Here is a 16,013-nt window from a genome sequence, read left to right as displayed (position 1 = left end):
TTGGAGCAGTGCCGTGAGGCCAGTCAGGGGAGACAGGTCTGGTTTTTGGAGCCGGGTGGGAAATAACTGCATTTGCTCAGGTAGATCCCTGCCTTTGTCCCTCCCCTCCTCGTGTGAAGTGGACCTATGCCTGTGGAACTCCTCCCTGTTCGCAGAAGTATGGAGAGCACATAACAAATAAATGCAATTAAAAAGGATTAAGGTGTGATACAGCATGGCAAGTAGGAGGCTTAAAAGCCAACAGTTCCTTTTCTTTCTTTTTTTAAAGAAGATGTTTGTTTATTTTTTTAAAAAAATAACTCCTAAGGGGCAGAATGGAGAGTAGGTGACTCAATATTTGGTGATGCCCGATCCTGCTCTGAGTGTGCTCGGTCAGCCTTTCTTCAGACAGTGGGTGTGGGGTGGTGCTTTGAAGATTTCCTGGTCCATGATCAAAAGCCGTTTTGTCTCTGCTGGTGGGATGTGGCCAGAGGTTTGCCTCCACTCCCTCCTTTTTGTTGTGTTTTTAAAACTTCCCCTTTCTGGTAGAAGTCTGCCAAGTACAGCGAGACTCCAGTGTGTCCTTCTCCTTGTAGGGATCGGGTGGGGTGGGGTGGGGAGGGAGGGAAGGCAGAGAGGAGAAGAAGGAAGTGTTTCTGGTTCTGTGGGAATGTGAGCTTTCTCCCACTCTGTAAACAGCTGATGACTCACTGCATAGCTATGGAACTGAAGAGATGCATGGCCTAAGGCATGCTGTGTGTGTGTGAACATACATACGGTTAGGGAGGGGAAGTTCAGCCTGTTTCCTTCATGCCACATTCCACTCGGCTTCCTTGACTTTCTCGCGGAAAAGATTCCCGGAGACCAACCCAGGGCTCCTGCCTTCATGTCTTTGCTGTCTGCCTTCTGCAGAGGAGCTGTCAGAGCAGTGAGAAGAAAGCTTCCTCCAGAGGTGCACGGCAAAGTCCAAACATGAGGGCAGGAGAGGAGAGCTGTAAAGGCGTGAGCGAGGGCCTGGGAAGGGCTCCACAAGTCCAAGGTAACGCTGTTGGGCTCTTTTCCAGCGTGCTTAAGCTGGCTGCAAAGCTCTCCGCGGTCCCGCCCCACGTTATCTTATTTCCCGTTATGTGCCTTGCTTGTGACTTTTGCTCCCTCTGGCTCTGCACTGCTAAGACTCGGCTGCCCCAAAGTCTCTTGCTTTCTTAAACCACCATACCCTGTCTGCCTGAACTTCCTTCCACAGGCATATCTCTCTTTGCAGGACCGGCTGTACCATTAGGCAGAATGAGACGGCTGCCTCAGGTGGCAGTTTCTGGGAGTCAGGGAGTGGTGGGGAGTTGTTGGCATAACAGAACTATGTGTGTGCCATGCGACCTGCCCCGACTCTAAGCTTGCCTGCTGCCTTGAGGTGCAGTGCCGGAAAGTCTCCCATTGCTGGTGTTCAAGTAAAATTCTGCTGCTAGTCTGGCTAGCTTTTGTGCTGGAATGGGTGGGGGCCACCATCTTGGCCTTGCTTCAGGCAAGCAAAGTGTCTCACACTAGCCCTATCTTTCCATCTTTCTCATCTTTCAACCATACCTTTGCCGTGCAGCTGCTGGCTTAAACCCTTCAGCCTCCTCCCAAGATGAAATGGATTCTAGGTATTCACGGCTGCATGTGTAGATCCTTTGCCATTTATCCCTCCCTTCCACATGTGAATTTTAGGGCATTGTGAAGTCCTGTGCTGTACTGATAGTGCTATGGAAATAATCATATGTTTTCCCCAGATAAAAATCTATAGAGCGGCCTCTTGCAGGGACCTGGCACTTTCATCGCTTTGACACTGCCTCACATTTTCTACTTTTCTTCCTCTTTTGCCTTCTGCACGGTGGCTATCTTAGTGCCATTCACCACCGAGTTTCCTTTGTCTGCTCCACTTCGTACAGAAATTAGCAGATACAATCAAGGGCAGAATAGCAGCGTATATTTGATCAGTGTCAGGGGAGCACTCCTGTCATCTTTGCAAGCTTCAAATGTAAAACAAAAATGGGTGATGGTCTCACCGTGCTGTCCAGGCGTGCTGGGAACTATTTTTTTTAAACAACAACAGGTGTGGTTCATGCTGTCAAAAGAGACCTCGTTTAATTCTAAGCATGTTGGGACAGGCTGTGGTTACTTAGCAGTGAGGGGAAGGCACTCTATACATACTCAGATGCAACTTCATTATATTGCATTATGCCATGCCTGTTTCTTTAAAGAAGGGGCCTGGCCACAGATGGGGGGCTGGCGGTTAGTGTTCAGGAGGAGTGGCTTGAGGAAAGAGAGGCTGGGCCGTATAAGATGGCCAGTGGCTACAAGAGTTTTTTTTTAAAAAAAATCCACTTCCAAAACAGCAGGAGCAGCAGCGATCTCTTCTCCCTTTCGATTTTATGTGCCCATCACATGATGCTGAATGGCGTTGATCACCACAAGTCAAGCGAGAAGCAGTTTGGGCTGAGCCAACCCCCCTGCTACCACACACACGCCTTCCATTCAGATTCTCTCCCCCTCCACACACACACACACACCTTGACCCTTCCCTTTCTCCCCCAAAAGTGCCCTGAAATGAATGAGTTTGTTGACTCTCTCTCTCTGTTTGTGTGTCCTCCCAATGCCTTTGCACAGAGATGACCCCAAGTCATGATTTGCTTTTGGGCTTCTCTTGTTTCCATGGATACCGTCTCAGGGTTGGCTACTTTCCCAAGGTCACCATGGCAACTATCGGAAGGGAATCATGCTTGGGATGCTTTGGCTGGGTATCTTTCCTTTCTTTCTTTTTTTTATGAATGATTAGAATGTGTGACACGATGTAGACGTGGATGGAGGCAAGTTCCCCCCCCCTTCTTCTTGGGCTGCGGGGTGGCCAGGAGAGGGGGAGCCGCTCCGGCCAGACGCTCTCAACGTTTCCTATGTCTGGCGCTGCAGCCGTCCTGAGCCCGTGGTGCTTAGGCGCGACAGCCTTTCGTGTTCAACCCCTCGGTTCCTGTGGCCCAGGCTGGCAGGGGAAAGGAAGCTGCTGTGATGTCACAGCTGCATTGCCCTCTTCTTCAGTGGTAGGTACGCGGCTCTTTGACAGCTGCTCCAACTGTGTCATCCGCGCGGTGCGATGCAGGTGAAGGCTCTGCGCTGAGGTCTAGACAGGCAGACTGTCTCCTGCGCTGATTTGAAGGGGTGTAGTTTTAGGTGTACCTGAGGTGAGAGTGAAGGGCAGCTGTCATCAGTCAACAGATGAGAAGGGGGGAAAGGCATTGCTGTTGTTGTGTCACATCTCCACATTGCTGGGAAGACCAGAGGGGGCCCTAAGGGTGAGAGAGAACCTTTAACAAGTGAGAAAAACATTGCTTTCTCCTCCCGTCTTGCAACCTGTTCATCCTTGTTTTGCTATCTTTTCATTTGTGCTGTGTTGGACTGCCTGCTTTTGAAATATGGGCGGCTTACAGGTGGGGTTGAGAATGTAGAGGTTTGTTCACTTTTCTAGATGGATAGTTTAAATCTTCCGCAGGGTCAGCGATAAAGAATGGGGGCTATTGTCCCTTGGCTTTTGGGTGACCTTTGTATGGGGTGGAGGTCTAGAATGAAAAGTTAGGGGGTCGTTCGGTTTGTGTGTTTGTTTGTTTGTTTGTTTGTTAAACAGCATCCCCAGATTTCGGCTATTGAAATAAATGTGTGTCAATTTCCTAGGTAAGATTTGCATGCTTTTTAAAAACTGCAAATACACAAAAAAGCAACTAGCTTCATCTGTTGAGATTGGGGAAGGAAAGTCGGGTTTCATGGAACATTCTGGGCAAACAGAAACTAGACAGACAACAGTTCTGAATTCAGAAATCCCATTTCTTAAACCAGGGCTGGGGTGGAGGGATGATTCAGTTTGCCGTCCAGGTGTTTTAGAACCGAAGAGGAGCACACTTGTTACTGGCAAAATTTACCTTCATGGTCTGAAGTCGTTGTAGGCCTGCGTGGGCTCAAGCGTGTTGCAATGCGGGTGTCCGGAGGTTTGGGGGGTGGGGGTGGGGAGCTCTCCCCAAACAACTTCGTATTTGTATGGAAAAGCTTTTGCAGAAATGGCATTGGGCTCTGCTGCTGCCCTTTCTCTCCTCCCACATCACCACTCTGATTCTGACTGACTAAGGGTTGAACCACTTTTGCCTTTGGCTCTCTTGTGTGTTCTGGTTTGCTAATCCCCAGTTCTTTCCTGGCCCCACCACTGAGTCACCTACATTTCCTTTGGGCTCCATGCCTTCCGAGGTGGCCCATAGATCAATGGTAAAGCACACATGCTTTGCAAGTATGAGAATTCGGATTCAGTCCCTGCCATCTCTACCTAAAATGAACTCGGGTAGCCGGGTTGAGAAAGACCAGTGCCCTCAAGCACTGGTAAGCAGTTGACCATCAGTAGTTGATATTGGTGTAGGTAGACCAGAGGTCTGAATAGGTATTAGGTAGCTTGTTCATGTGTTCCTTTGCACATATGATGAGGGTTCTCTGTGTTCTCAACAAGTGCTAGCAACTTGCTCTGCTAGTTCTCAAGATTCTGCAGGAGCTCTCATATCCTCTATTTAGCAATCCGGTGACACCAATGTAATTTGCTGGGTGAAGCGGGCAAACAGAAAACATGGGTTGATCAGGGATGGTATGGTGTTACATCTCTGAGTGTTTGAATGCAAGACTTAGACCCACTCACCCCTCATTGCTTTTTAAAAAAATGCACTTGAAGAACTGATCCCAGGTTTTGGCAAATGTGTCCAGAACGTGCAGGCTGATGATGACTGGCTGAGGCTATTTATTTATTTATTTAATTTATATACCGCCCCAAAGCCGAAGCTCTCTGGGCGGTTTACAAAAGTTAAAAACAGTGAACATTAAAAAGTATACAAAATTTTAAACCATCAAAAATATAAAAACAACAGTATAAAACAACAGTGTTCATTTCAACAACAACAGTTCTGGGGGCTGTTAAAAATAAATAAATTAGCATATGTTGTTAAATTATGTTAAATGCCTGGGAGAAGGGAAAGGTCTTGACCTGGCGCCGAAAAGATAACAATGTTAGAGCCAGGCGAGCCTCTTCGGGGAGATCATTCCACTATTGGGGGGCCACCACCGAAAAGGCCCTCTCCCTTGTTGCCATCCTCCGAGCTTCCCTTGGAGTAGGCATTCGGAGGAGGACCTTAGATGTTGAGCGCAGTGTACGGGTAGGTTCATGTCGGGAGAGGCATTCCGTCAGGTATTGTGGTCCCATGCCATGTAAGGCTGTTGAGGGTGAAGAGTGTCTTCCATTGCTTGTAAGAGCCTAGGTAAGGTTTAAATCATTGACCTATGAGCTACAGGCTCCACTCACTGCCACACTAGCAGAAATGGGCATCTTGTTGCTTCAGTTCTTCCTCTTACCCCTGCCTCCGTAATGCCAGCTCTTATATTTAAAAAGGCTAATTTTATTCATTTTCTTATTTTTGTTTGGGGGCTGCAGTTGTCATTATTATTTATTATATTTCTATACTGCCCCATAGCTGAAGCTCTAATGGGCCGTGGGGTACCTGGAGGGAGGGAGCTGAGTTCCGGGAAATGCAGATGCTGAAGGAGGTTTAGCCTTCCTTTCCTCGCCAAGAACTGGTTGTCCCCTGGTAGAGGATACCTTCGTTGACCTGCTCTAGACTTGTCTTGGTGATGACACTCAGTTTGGACCTGAGCTCCTAGCAGCTCTGGAACTTGCAAACTGTGGAATATCTAGCAGAGATTCAGAGTGTATTAACCTCCTCTCCCCCCACCCCAACAACAAACTCTAACTCTGATAAAAGCTGCAGGGAGACCAACCACAGCAAAGCCTCTCTATGCCAGTTGACCAGGTAGTTATTCCTGACCCACATAAGACTCCCGAGTCAGACTTCCTTCCTGGTCTAAGAAACTAGGGCAACTGTGCTCTCTTACTGCTAGCTATGGGTTAGGGCTGCTCTAACAGCAGGATCTGGCCCAGCAACTGTACAGTGTCCCACCATCTCAGCCTGAATTTGGGAGAAGGGAGCCCAAGAAGAGCCCCTGCACTCGTCTTGTGATGTTTCCCGGCATGTGCCTTTAGGATGAGGTCTTGCATAAGGACTGCTTTTTATGCCTGCCCTAATACCACCGTTGGATTATTGCCCCATCTGCAGATCCTTGCATACATATAATTTCCTCGGGTGCAAAGTATGTATGGATCTCTGTGTGCTTTCTTGAAAGAAGAAATGGTTGGTAAGCTGGGTTACGCTCCTGGAAACGAGCATGCATTTAGAAGGATTTGAAAAGAGTTCAAAATAAAAATTTGAGGTGTTGTTTTAAATAGACATTACATAGAAAAGAATGGCTATGATCCCCGAATCTAAATGCAACATATGAATTGGGGGAAATGTCCTTTTGAATGTCTTTTCTGGATCTATTTCCTTTCTCTAAGCCTGCACAATATTTTAACCTGTTGACTCTCCCCCCCCTTCTTTTTCCCCTTCCCCTCCAGTTGCAATTTCTGAGCAGTTCTGTCCAGGAGACTGTGCCCAGGTTATGACGACTAATCCAAAGCCGAACAAAGCATTAAAGGTAAGGTGGTTAAGCTTAGATGTCTTTAAGAAAGGACAAAGTGGGAGCTGCAACAAAATGTTGTAGTGTGAAGTTCTTCTGCTCAGGATGCCAGCCTCTATCTTCTATTCCACCCCACCTCTCCACAGTCAGACAACATTCTGTGGTCATTGAGCATGATAAGTCCTCCTAAAGCTGTTTGTCCCCTTCCTTTGGTTTTAGAAGGAATGATTAGACAGGTTCATGGAAGATAAGCCATAATGGCTAAATGGAACCTCCTTGAGCAGAGCCAGTCTGTTCCTATGTACCAGATGCTGGAGATGAGCATTACCTGCTGATGAGCTTCCAGAGAATCTGGCTAAATGATATTGGGAATAAAATGCTGTGTTAGAACAGCCTCATAAATGTACTCACAAATGTTACAAGCCTGGTAAGTAGCTATTAGTTTGTGTTCCTATGTTGGCTAGGGAGGAGGGAAGCCCTGTTCTCCAACGCGGAAACACAGACTACTAGCTTCTTAGGCTAGTAAAAAAGTTTGTCTTCAACCTAATGGGCTGGTGGAGGAGAGATGGGTCACTTTCTATGTGTGCGTTCTCCATCTGCCAGACCACTGCATTTTCATGCTGGTCAGTGAGGAGCCTGCTCACTCGCCTGCCCTTAATTCCTGGCCACTTATGGTGACTAGGCTAGTGCTTAAATAGAAGGCTGGATTAGACAGACCTGGGGCTGATCTAGCAAGACATTTTTAATGTGCCATATTAATGCTTTTTCAAGGTGGCAGATCGTCGAAGTTATCACCTTCCCAGACGCTCTTTCTGAGAGCATTTATTGCCATGATGTCTTGCCTGGCTGTACTGAGCTGATGTGGCTGTACTGTGCCTTCAGAAGAGAGTTTTGCGTCTTTTAAAAAATATATTTATCTCTGTTTAACTTGGAATTGGAGATTAGGAGAACATTCTGTATCTGTAACTTGAGGTAGGCTGAAGCTTTATCAAATTCATGCAATCACAAAAGAGCACATAGTATGGTGGTTGACCACATTCAGGGAATGCATCCAGTCCCAGCTTCAATCCCTGGTAGCCCCAGATAAAAGGATTTCAGGGAGTGGGCTGGAAGACGCCTCTGCTTGATATCCATGAGAGTTGCTGGCAAGTGAAGCAACCAGTTCAGGCTACGTGGACTCATGGCCTGATTCTGCAGGATTTCGTATGCTCAGGTTCTATAACACATTTCCTGGATGTCTTGATATGGCCATGAATTTCCCCCGTCATCTGAACCATTTCCCTTTTCATCCCTTGGGGAAGCGGGACATGTGAAGCATCTCCTGTACAACATCCTGAGGTTGGTGTGGCTTCTGGAGAGAAAGGAAGGAACCTCTCTATGGCTTCCTGTCCTTCAGCTAGTACTATGCCCTAATGCTACAGCGGGAAGCAAAATAGCCAAGCACTCAGCCCATGAAATTGTGGCATTTCTTGCAGTCCAATGAGGCCAACGTAAATTTGCAGTCATCCTAGGGCTGGGCATTTAACTGGACGAAAGAGATTCGATCAGTTTTGAATGTTTTTAATTTTTGTGAACCGCCCAGAGAGCTCCGGCTATTGAGCGGTATAGAAATGTAATAAATAAATCAGTTGGCAAGTCAGATACTAGTCAAACATTGTCAGACAACATCCAGGTATTTTTAAAGCATTAACTTTAACAGCAAAAAAGAAAAGATACTTTAAATATCAACAGGTTTGTAATGCTAATAATGAAAACAAGTTAGATGGTTAATTTGTAAAATAATAAAATTAACTTTAAAAATGTAATGGATTGCTATAACTTCTAACAATATTAGGTAAGTTTTTTTTGTAAATGTGAATGCTACATTGAACAGTGGCTCAGAGGGAAGAGCCAGATGCAAAATGGCTGCTTCGGGGGGGTCAGCCAATGTCCTAACGCACCCCATGAGCTATACCGTACATGAGCAGCATATTCAAGCACAGATTTATGCCTGAATTAACTACGGATCAGGGATTCTAACACAAAACTCTCAAAGTGGCCAATAGAGCTGCAACAGTTAATATTCTCTTAAGATAAGCGAGATTTTCATTTTTCTTGCAATTTCCCAACCTACTGCAAATAACCCCAGATCCCTACCAGTAAATCCCAATATGCCCTCAAGCCACTCTGGCAGATTTTCATATGTAAGAAGGCATATACTTAGATACTCTGAACCATGTCAAAACCACGACCCAGAAAACCAGTGCAGTTGTTCTTCAGTCTTCGACGAAAGCTTGGCAGCAATATTTTGAATGAATTGAAATGTCCAGACAGTCTTCAAGGGCAGCCCAACATAGATCACGTTACAATAGTACCATCTAGAAACCACCAAGAGTAATGAACGGCAGCGATGCAGGATAGCAAGGCTGTATGACGGTTTCCACCCACAGTTGTCTCTGTGCCCTTGGTGTCTGCAGGTGAAGGAGGAGTCGGGAGAGAACGCCCCGGTGCTTAGCGACGATGAACTCGTGTCGATGTCTGTGCGGGAGCTGAACCAGCACTTGAGGGGTCTCACGAAGGAGGAGGTCATCCGCTTGAAGCAGCGGCGGCGCACGCTCAAGAACCGGGGCTACGCCGCCAGCTGCCGTATCAAGCGCGTGACGCAGAAGGAGGAACTGGAGAGGCAGCGGGTGGAGCTGCAGCAGGAGGTGGAGAAGCTAGCCCGGGAAAACAGCAGCATGAAGCTGGAACTGGACGCCCTGCGTTCCAAGTATGAGGCGCTCCAGACCTTTGCCCGCACAGTCGCCCGGGGACCCATCATCCCGACCAAAGTGGCCACCACCAGCGTCATCACTATTGTGAAGTCGGCAGAGATCTCATCCAGTTCCGTGCCATTTTCGGCAGCGTCCTAGTGTCCGCAGTGGGAGAACTAGGGAAGGTTGGATCCTGTTTGCCATTTCAGAGCCTGCCTTTCTGCAGAATCAGCAGTCCCATTTTTTTTTTCAAGACCACGAAGTGGACTCTTCGAAAGGAAAACTTAAGTGGCTGTTCTGCTGTGCACCTTGGGTTCTGTGAGCCTCTTGCGGCTGACGTTACAATGCCATACCTAGTAGTATGAGTGGCACAATGGGCCTGGCACAGCCTTTCCATATAGCCTCTTTAAGTCCTAGGCAGCTCCCCAATTGAGGGAAGACGCCAGAGTATCCTCTGGAATGTTTTTGAATGAAACCGAACCACCCAGAAATGGATGATCAGAATCATCTGGCACAGTGAATGAATAAATGGAGAAAAACAGCTTCTTCTTCCTTTCAGAATAATAATAATAACGATGATGTCCCATCACAGCCACCTTTATATCCACCTTAGGGATATAAAGCAGCTTGAGCCAAGAGAATTCATCAGAATGTCATAGGGTAGGGTCTCTTCTCTCCAATTATGGAAAGCCTTCATGGGTGAATCTCTTGTTTACCAGTTGTTGTGACTATTCTCTCCCCCCCCCCCCCCAATGTTTCCTCCTTTGCCGTGTGGCCTAGCAAAATGGAACAGCATCTACAATGCAAAAAGATCCTGTTAGCTGCTTCCCCATTATGTGCCTGTGAATTGGTTGTCGTTCTTTTTTATTTAGTCTTATTGCTTCCAAACCATACACTCTCTCCCATAACAACAGCTTTTTAATCCAAGTCCCACAATGCTGCAGAGAAGAGAAAATGGGAAATGATTAAGAAGAACATGGTGTGTGTGTGTGTGTGTGTTGGGGATGGGTGGGTGGAGGGTTGTCTTGAAAAAGAGAAATACCAGAAGCAGAACTGTTGCGATAGGGGTCAGGGCTCTCAGGAGGTGTTTCCTAACAAGGCAAGGCCTCTAAAGCACAGCAGTGTGGGGGAAGAGAGGAAGCTGTATGTAAGCCACAGAAACAAATATGAATTCAACACAGAACCTTGGACCTGTAATCTTTCTGACTTCACCAGTGCTCTTTTTGGTGTTCTTTAACATCAAAAGGTGATGCACGGCAAAGATGGATGGGCAGTGAAAACAGAAAGGAACGTATTTCAACAGATTGTTGTCCTGAAGTTATTCTAGAAACCCACGAGGCGCGTGTTTTAGGCAAAGGAATGCTGGAAGGTTTAAATGTCGGTATTACTTGAGCAAAGTTGGGAGGGAAATGTGTTTTGTGGTTCTGAAAAGCAGGAAGAATTGGAGTGAGGGGAAGAGGACAGTTGGAGGCAGGGAAGGATCAAAACGGCTGTTTGTATGCATGCAAAAGATGCAGGGGACAGAAGCGATAGACACATGTCTTCAGTTGGCCCAGGCCAAGTAGGATTGTTCTTGTGAAGGAGAGAGAAAAAAGTAGAGTTTTGTGGACATTAAGGAAACAGAGGAGTGGCTGTTGGCCAAAGTTAGTTTGTAAATGAGGGTCTTTTTAAAATAAAATGCTATCAAGGTGAAAGCAGGAAGGGTTTAAGCTTAAATGAAAAAGAAGGAACTTGTGCAAGTTGACTTAGGTTGTGCCTGTAAGACAAACAAGCTGTCTCTTCTTTAACTTTTGTTCTTTCCCACCATATCTCCCAAGGGATAATCTGTAAGGGTCCCAGATTAAAAAGGAGGACTCTGAAAGTTGGAGTCAAAATGAGCACGCAGAAGAAGCCCCATGTAAGGACCTTTCAGACGGGCTTAGATAGCTAGTGTAAGATTACATGTTTTCAATGTTTCCTCACCTAAGAAACTCCACACACACATGTCCCTAGAGAAAAGGCTGCCTTAGAATTTCTCCTTGTTACCCGCCTACTAACCTGCCACAGTAACCAGCATTTGGAAAATGTTAGCATCTTTCGTTCAAACCCAAGTCTCCCATGGGGGAATATTTTACACGGAGAAGCATCCAGACATCCAGTGCCCGCAGTCTGGATAACTTGCAAAACAGACCTGCACCATTACAAATTGTGGGTGGGGCACTGAATGTCTAGATGCTCCCCATATAACATACTCCCTTGTGTGTGGCTTGGGTTTGAACTGAACATGCTGTTGCTAATGTTTCCCAAATGTTGATTACTGTGGCAAGCTAATATTTCACTGGTGGTAAAGCTCTGGATACGTCCTCAAGTCCAACACCAGTAAGAGGAATAGCTCAAGTTGTCTCCTGTCCCTTCCTTGGGTGTATATATGCTTCTACAGGAGTAAATCAGGAATAGCCTGCCCAATACACAGTTGTGTGGCTATTATTGGGGGTAAGTGGAGGCTCCCGTAGTGGAATTAGTAACACTTGTGGTCTAGTGCTAGTGGTAGTTGAGTTCATGTATAGTACAGGTCCTTTACCATCATCAGTACGTGCACACTTCTTGCTGTGGAAATGCCCTCCCACGCCGTTCAGTAGTTTTAGCTGCCTCCTGTCAGTGCCAGATTGTGTGCACACTCTCAAAAAGAGTTAAAATTGATGGTTACCGTCTTGTAACACACATTGGGTTGGGGGGGGGAGACCAAATCCATCAGTCATCTACAAGAGACTTAAATTCATCCCAGACTACTGCTTTGGTGGCTTATTGTTGAGTCATGAGATGAGATGCCAGGATTGACCCGTTTCTCCCGTAATCCTCTAAAAGGCAAGTTAATGTCCTGTGTTTACATATGCTGCTTTTGACTCCCTCGGCAAAAGTCGAGGATGAAGAAGAACAAGAAGAAGAAAAGAGACTACATATTACTATTGTTTCCTCTTAAATAGATTTGGGGAAATCCTGGGACCTCTGCAAGCTTCTGGAGTTCTTAAAGCAGAGAAAGGATTTAGATTCCTTGCACTGTTGGGGCTTTAATAAAATAAATACTAATGGCCAGTGTGAGCTTGAGGATGCCTGGACACTTCATATATCCCCCTGCCAGCCTAAAATTCCTTCTCAAATAGGAAACTTGTTTGTCCGTCATGGTCCAGGTCCATCTCATAGCAGAAACCCTAAAAATGAGAAAGTGGAGTCAATCCTAGTTTCGTTGTAGAGATGAGGACAGCCCTGTTTTTCAGCTCCTAGGTAAAAGCTGGAAGAAGGGAAGAGATGCATCCCTGATAGAAGGAACTAACCAGTTATCCTGCTCCCTTCCTCATTTGCTTGGCCTTGGTTGCTCTGCAAATGGTTACATCTGATTCGTGACGAGCCTACAGCGCTTGAGTCCCGTTAGTATGCAACTCCGTTTCCTTATCTCTGGGTTGGACGTGCAACACATTCAGTCAAAATGAGAAAAGGAATGTGCCTCTTTTGAGTGGTGCTTCCTTGTGACCGAGTAATCCTCCCCCTCCCCATACACACACACTTGTCGAAAGTGCGCTAGAGGTATAGACAAATAATAGTTGATATTTTAAAAATAACAATTAAGTGATAGAATCCTGACAACTATAGTTCTATTGAAATCCTATTTGTGACCAGTGGAGCTAGGATTTTGCCCTTGGGGTTTGTATACACAGTGTGCCATACCCCCTTGGTGAATGTGTCGTGGTGTGTTTACCATCAGATAGTTGCTGCAGACTTCCTGTTGGGTAACTGCTGGAATTCCAACCTCTCCGCTGTCGTTAGAGCCCTTCTCCTCAGTAGGTGGTCGGTGTCCATGTTGGACCCCTCCCTTTCCCCCCTTATCACTTCCCATCGTCATGGCCACTGCCTTGCCGATGTTCTTTGCACTTCCTTCTCAGCATCTGCCAACTCCCCAGCCTTGGCTGCCATGTTCCTTTAAGATACCGCCCGTGGGTGGATGGGCATCCTAAGGAAACATCGAGGCTCCTCGTTACTGTGTGACGTGATGGCCGAGGCAGCAAGTTAGGAAGATCGGGCTGGTTTAACACCCACCATTTGAATTCCCCCTAGCCGAGGCAATCATCTTTTTTAGGGTAACTGCAGGCCTCTCTCTGTGGTTAACTTGAGAACTGAGAGCAGCTTCTGTTGGGTAAACTACAGCCAAAGACAAAACTGGGACTGTGCACCTTTGCAGTTCAATCGAGAGCAAGAGGCCTGAGGCATAATCAAAGCTGTTGATACCATAGTCATGGTAGGTAATCCATATTGGATATCAATTTAAGGACCACGTGGAAATATTTGAGAGACACACGTATAGATACAGATATATATATAATAAATGCATAATTATATACATTTTATCGTACAGATTTTTTTGTAAAAGATAACTTTTTTTAAGTGTGATATTGTCAGTTTTCTTATTTATATATATATATATATATATATATATATATATATATATATATGCCTGTTTCTGGCAGGGTTGGGGGAAGGTGGGGAAGAGCAGATTAGTTTTCTCTGACAATCCCAGAGGAGTGAAAAAGACACGTGGTTGTTGATGGGAGGAGTCTGAAAACTTTTGTATTGTTGCCACACACCTTGGCATGTTTTGACACCCGGGGCAGAAGCCAATATTATCTGGCTGAAGTGGCCTCCTTTCAAAGGCACAAAGGGTGGGGAATCTTGCTGGGTGGATTGTGCAATGCTTACTTATCCATGTAGCCTTTCTCCCACATGCAGATAGCTCCTTCTTCAGGGATGCTCCCCACCTAACACAATTCACATGGAAAGCAGTGTATAGTAAATAACCCGTGTGTGTGTGCGTGTGCCATCACCTACAATGATGGCAGCTGTGGTGTTCGGGGGTCTGTGTATGATTGTACACGTACGTCTGGAACATGAGGGTTAGTGCGCTGCAAAGTAGCCCTTCGTTCTGTTGCCGTCTTAATTCAAGGCTTCACCCACCCTTCCATACCTCAGCAGTTTTGTTTCCACGCTGCCAAGGGAGAGGACCTGTGTGCTTTGGTTTCCCATGGAATATGGCAAGACTCTTGCCCAGCTCCTGTTCATTTTCAGTGGGACTTCCAACAGAACTGCCTTGTGGCCTGCAGCCCATGGGTCAGGATTTGTCATGTCTCCCATTATGCTGCCTTTAATGGGAGCCGAAATTCAGCCCCGGAGGTGATCATCCTGTTTCACTCTGGGCTCACTTTGCATGAGGCTAAATGATCCAGTTCTGTCTGCCAGGTCTACTACTTCTTTGCCCATCCGGCCTTCAGAATGTTATGAGGGGCTCAGAAGTAGACACATGTACCCTATGTCCACATTGGGCATTCCTTGCCAGTTGGGTTTCCAGTGCCTGTTTGCTTTTCACTGTTTCCTCCCCACTCTGTCTCCACATTTACCTTCTTTAGCCTAATATGTCTAACAGGGGCATATGACAAGCATCCGTGGATTAATTACAATCCATAGGTGGAAATATAGGTGGACTACCTACAGGGAGTTTTTGGCCACAGTCCCAACAGGTAGCCAGTTGGACTGTTCTGATCTCTACTGCTGTTTGACTGAACCAACCAAACTTCTGCTCTTGCAAAAGTTGAGCATAACGTTAGAACTGTCCTACAAGGTATGCTGAGCATTGAGATAGTGGCACTCTGGACTATACCGAATACTGGACTTTGGTGGAGGATCATAATTTTGAATGCACAGGAAAAGCTCCCTGCAGGTAATAAACTAACACATTAGTGAGAGAACCATGCTAAATTCATTACATGCAGGGAGGTTTTAATCTCTTTCTATATATAGGGGGGAGCATTGTCAAATTCTACACCATCAGCATACTATCTCAATCCACATAACGCATAGAATGACTCTTAGTTATTAGAAAGCCAATGAGCTGAATCATTTAGGTTTGCATTGAAAAATATGTGTATGTATAGAAAGCAGACGGTAGTGTGTTTCTTTCATGGGGGGAAAATGAGAAGGGAAATCAGGTTACGTCGTGGTTCTGTAGAGCTCAGAAAGTAACCTCCCACCCAACTAACCTTTATGACTATTTGGTTTTAAGTTTTAAGGAAAGAAACCTTTCTGTAACGTGGTTCCCCACTTAATACATGCCTTGGTGGCCTGGAGTGTGTTTCCATGGATGGCAGACCCTAATGCTCCTTTCTTCCCACGCCCCCATCCTGAAAACATACAGATCTGGAGTTTTTTTCCTTAATCACTTGTCCATTCTATCCTCTGTGGTTTACTCAATTTGATTTCATTTCAGTATTTATTTTTGTGCTGCTTTTTTTTATTATTGAAATAAATTATTGATATATCGAGTAATGTGAGTGCCTGTTTCGTAAGGCGTATACACTGTGTGTGTGCGTGCGCGTGTCCAATCTACTTTTTCTTTTTCTTTTGACAAAACACGATGTTAATTTATTGCTGTAAATTCTAAGCTGCAATGACCTGTTTTGTTTTGGGTTTTTTTGTACCTTTCCAATAAAGCTTTTTCTGGATTCAGAGTCAATGAGCTGTATGTTCACACCTGGAGTTCTTAAGATGCTTTCCCATACACTGTTCCATAGAGGAGACAGGCTGAATGCTCAGGAACAAAACCAGGGTACCACCCTTTCCACGGCTCATGCAGGGAGGGCTGTATGAAGGGGAATAGTTCAGCCAAAAGGATTTAAGCACAAATTGCAGGTAGCAGCATCGTACCATGAGAGTGGG

The 16,013-nt window shown here is 45.9% G+C and overlaps 1 protein-coding gene across 2 annotated transcripts; it reads left to right on the top strand.

Moving 5' to 3' along the window:
* The first annotated feature begins 644 nt into the window (after positions 1-644).
* MAFK (MAF bZIP transcription factor K) lies at positions 645-10,278 on the top strand. Of its 2 annotated transcripts, none has more exons than XM_063143391.1 (3): positions 645-1,018; positions 6,482-6,561; positions 9,000-10,278. In XM_063143391.1, exons 1-3 carry the CDS (start codon positions 952-954, stop codon positions 9,432-9,434), a joined length of 582 nt encoding a protein of 193 aa, XP_062999461.1. In that variant the 5' UTR covers positions 645-951; the 3' UTR covers positions 9,435-10,278. The 2 variants fall into 2 exon arrangements, with proteins under 2 accessions (XP_062999461.1, XP_062999463.1); XM_063143393.1 differs by lacking the exon at positions 645-1,018 and adding an exon at positions 2,896-3,191.
* Positions 10,279-16,013: the final 5,735 nt, after the last annotated feature.

The sequence above is a fragment of the Elgaria multicarinata genome, chromosome 17 (genome assembly GCF_023053635.1).
Source record: "Elgaria multicarinata webbii isolate HBS135686 ecotype San Diego chromosome 17, rElgMul1.1.pri, whole genome shotgun sequence".
In the NCBI taxonomy this organism is placed as follows: Eukaryota; Metazoa; Chordata; class Lepidosauria; order Squamata; family Anguidae; genus Elgaria; species Elgaria multicarinata.
Note: the sequence above shows the minus strand (reverse complement) of the source record. Positions and strands in the feature narration are given on the sequence as shown.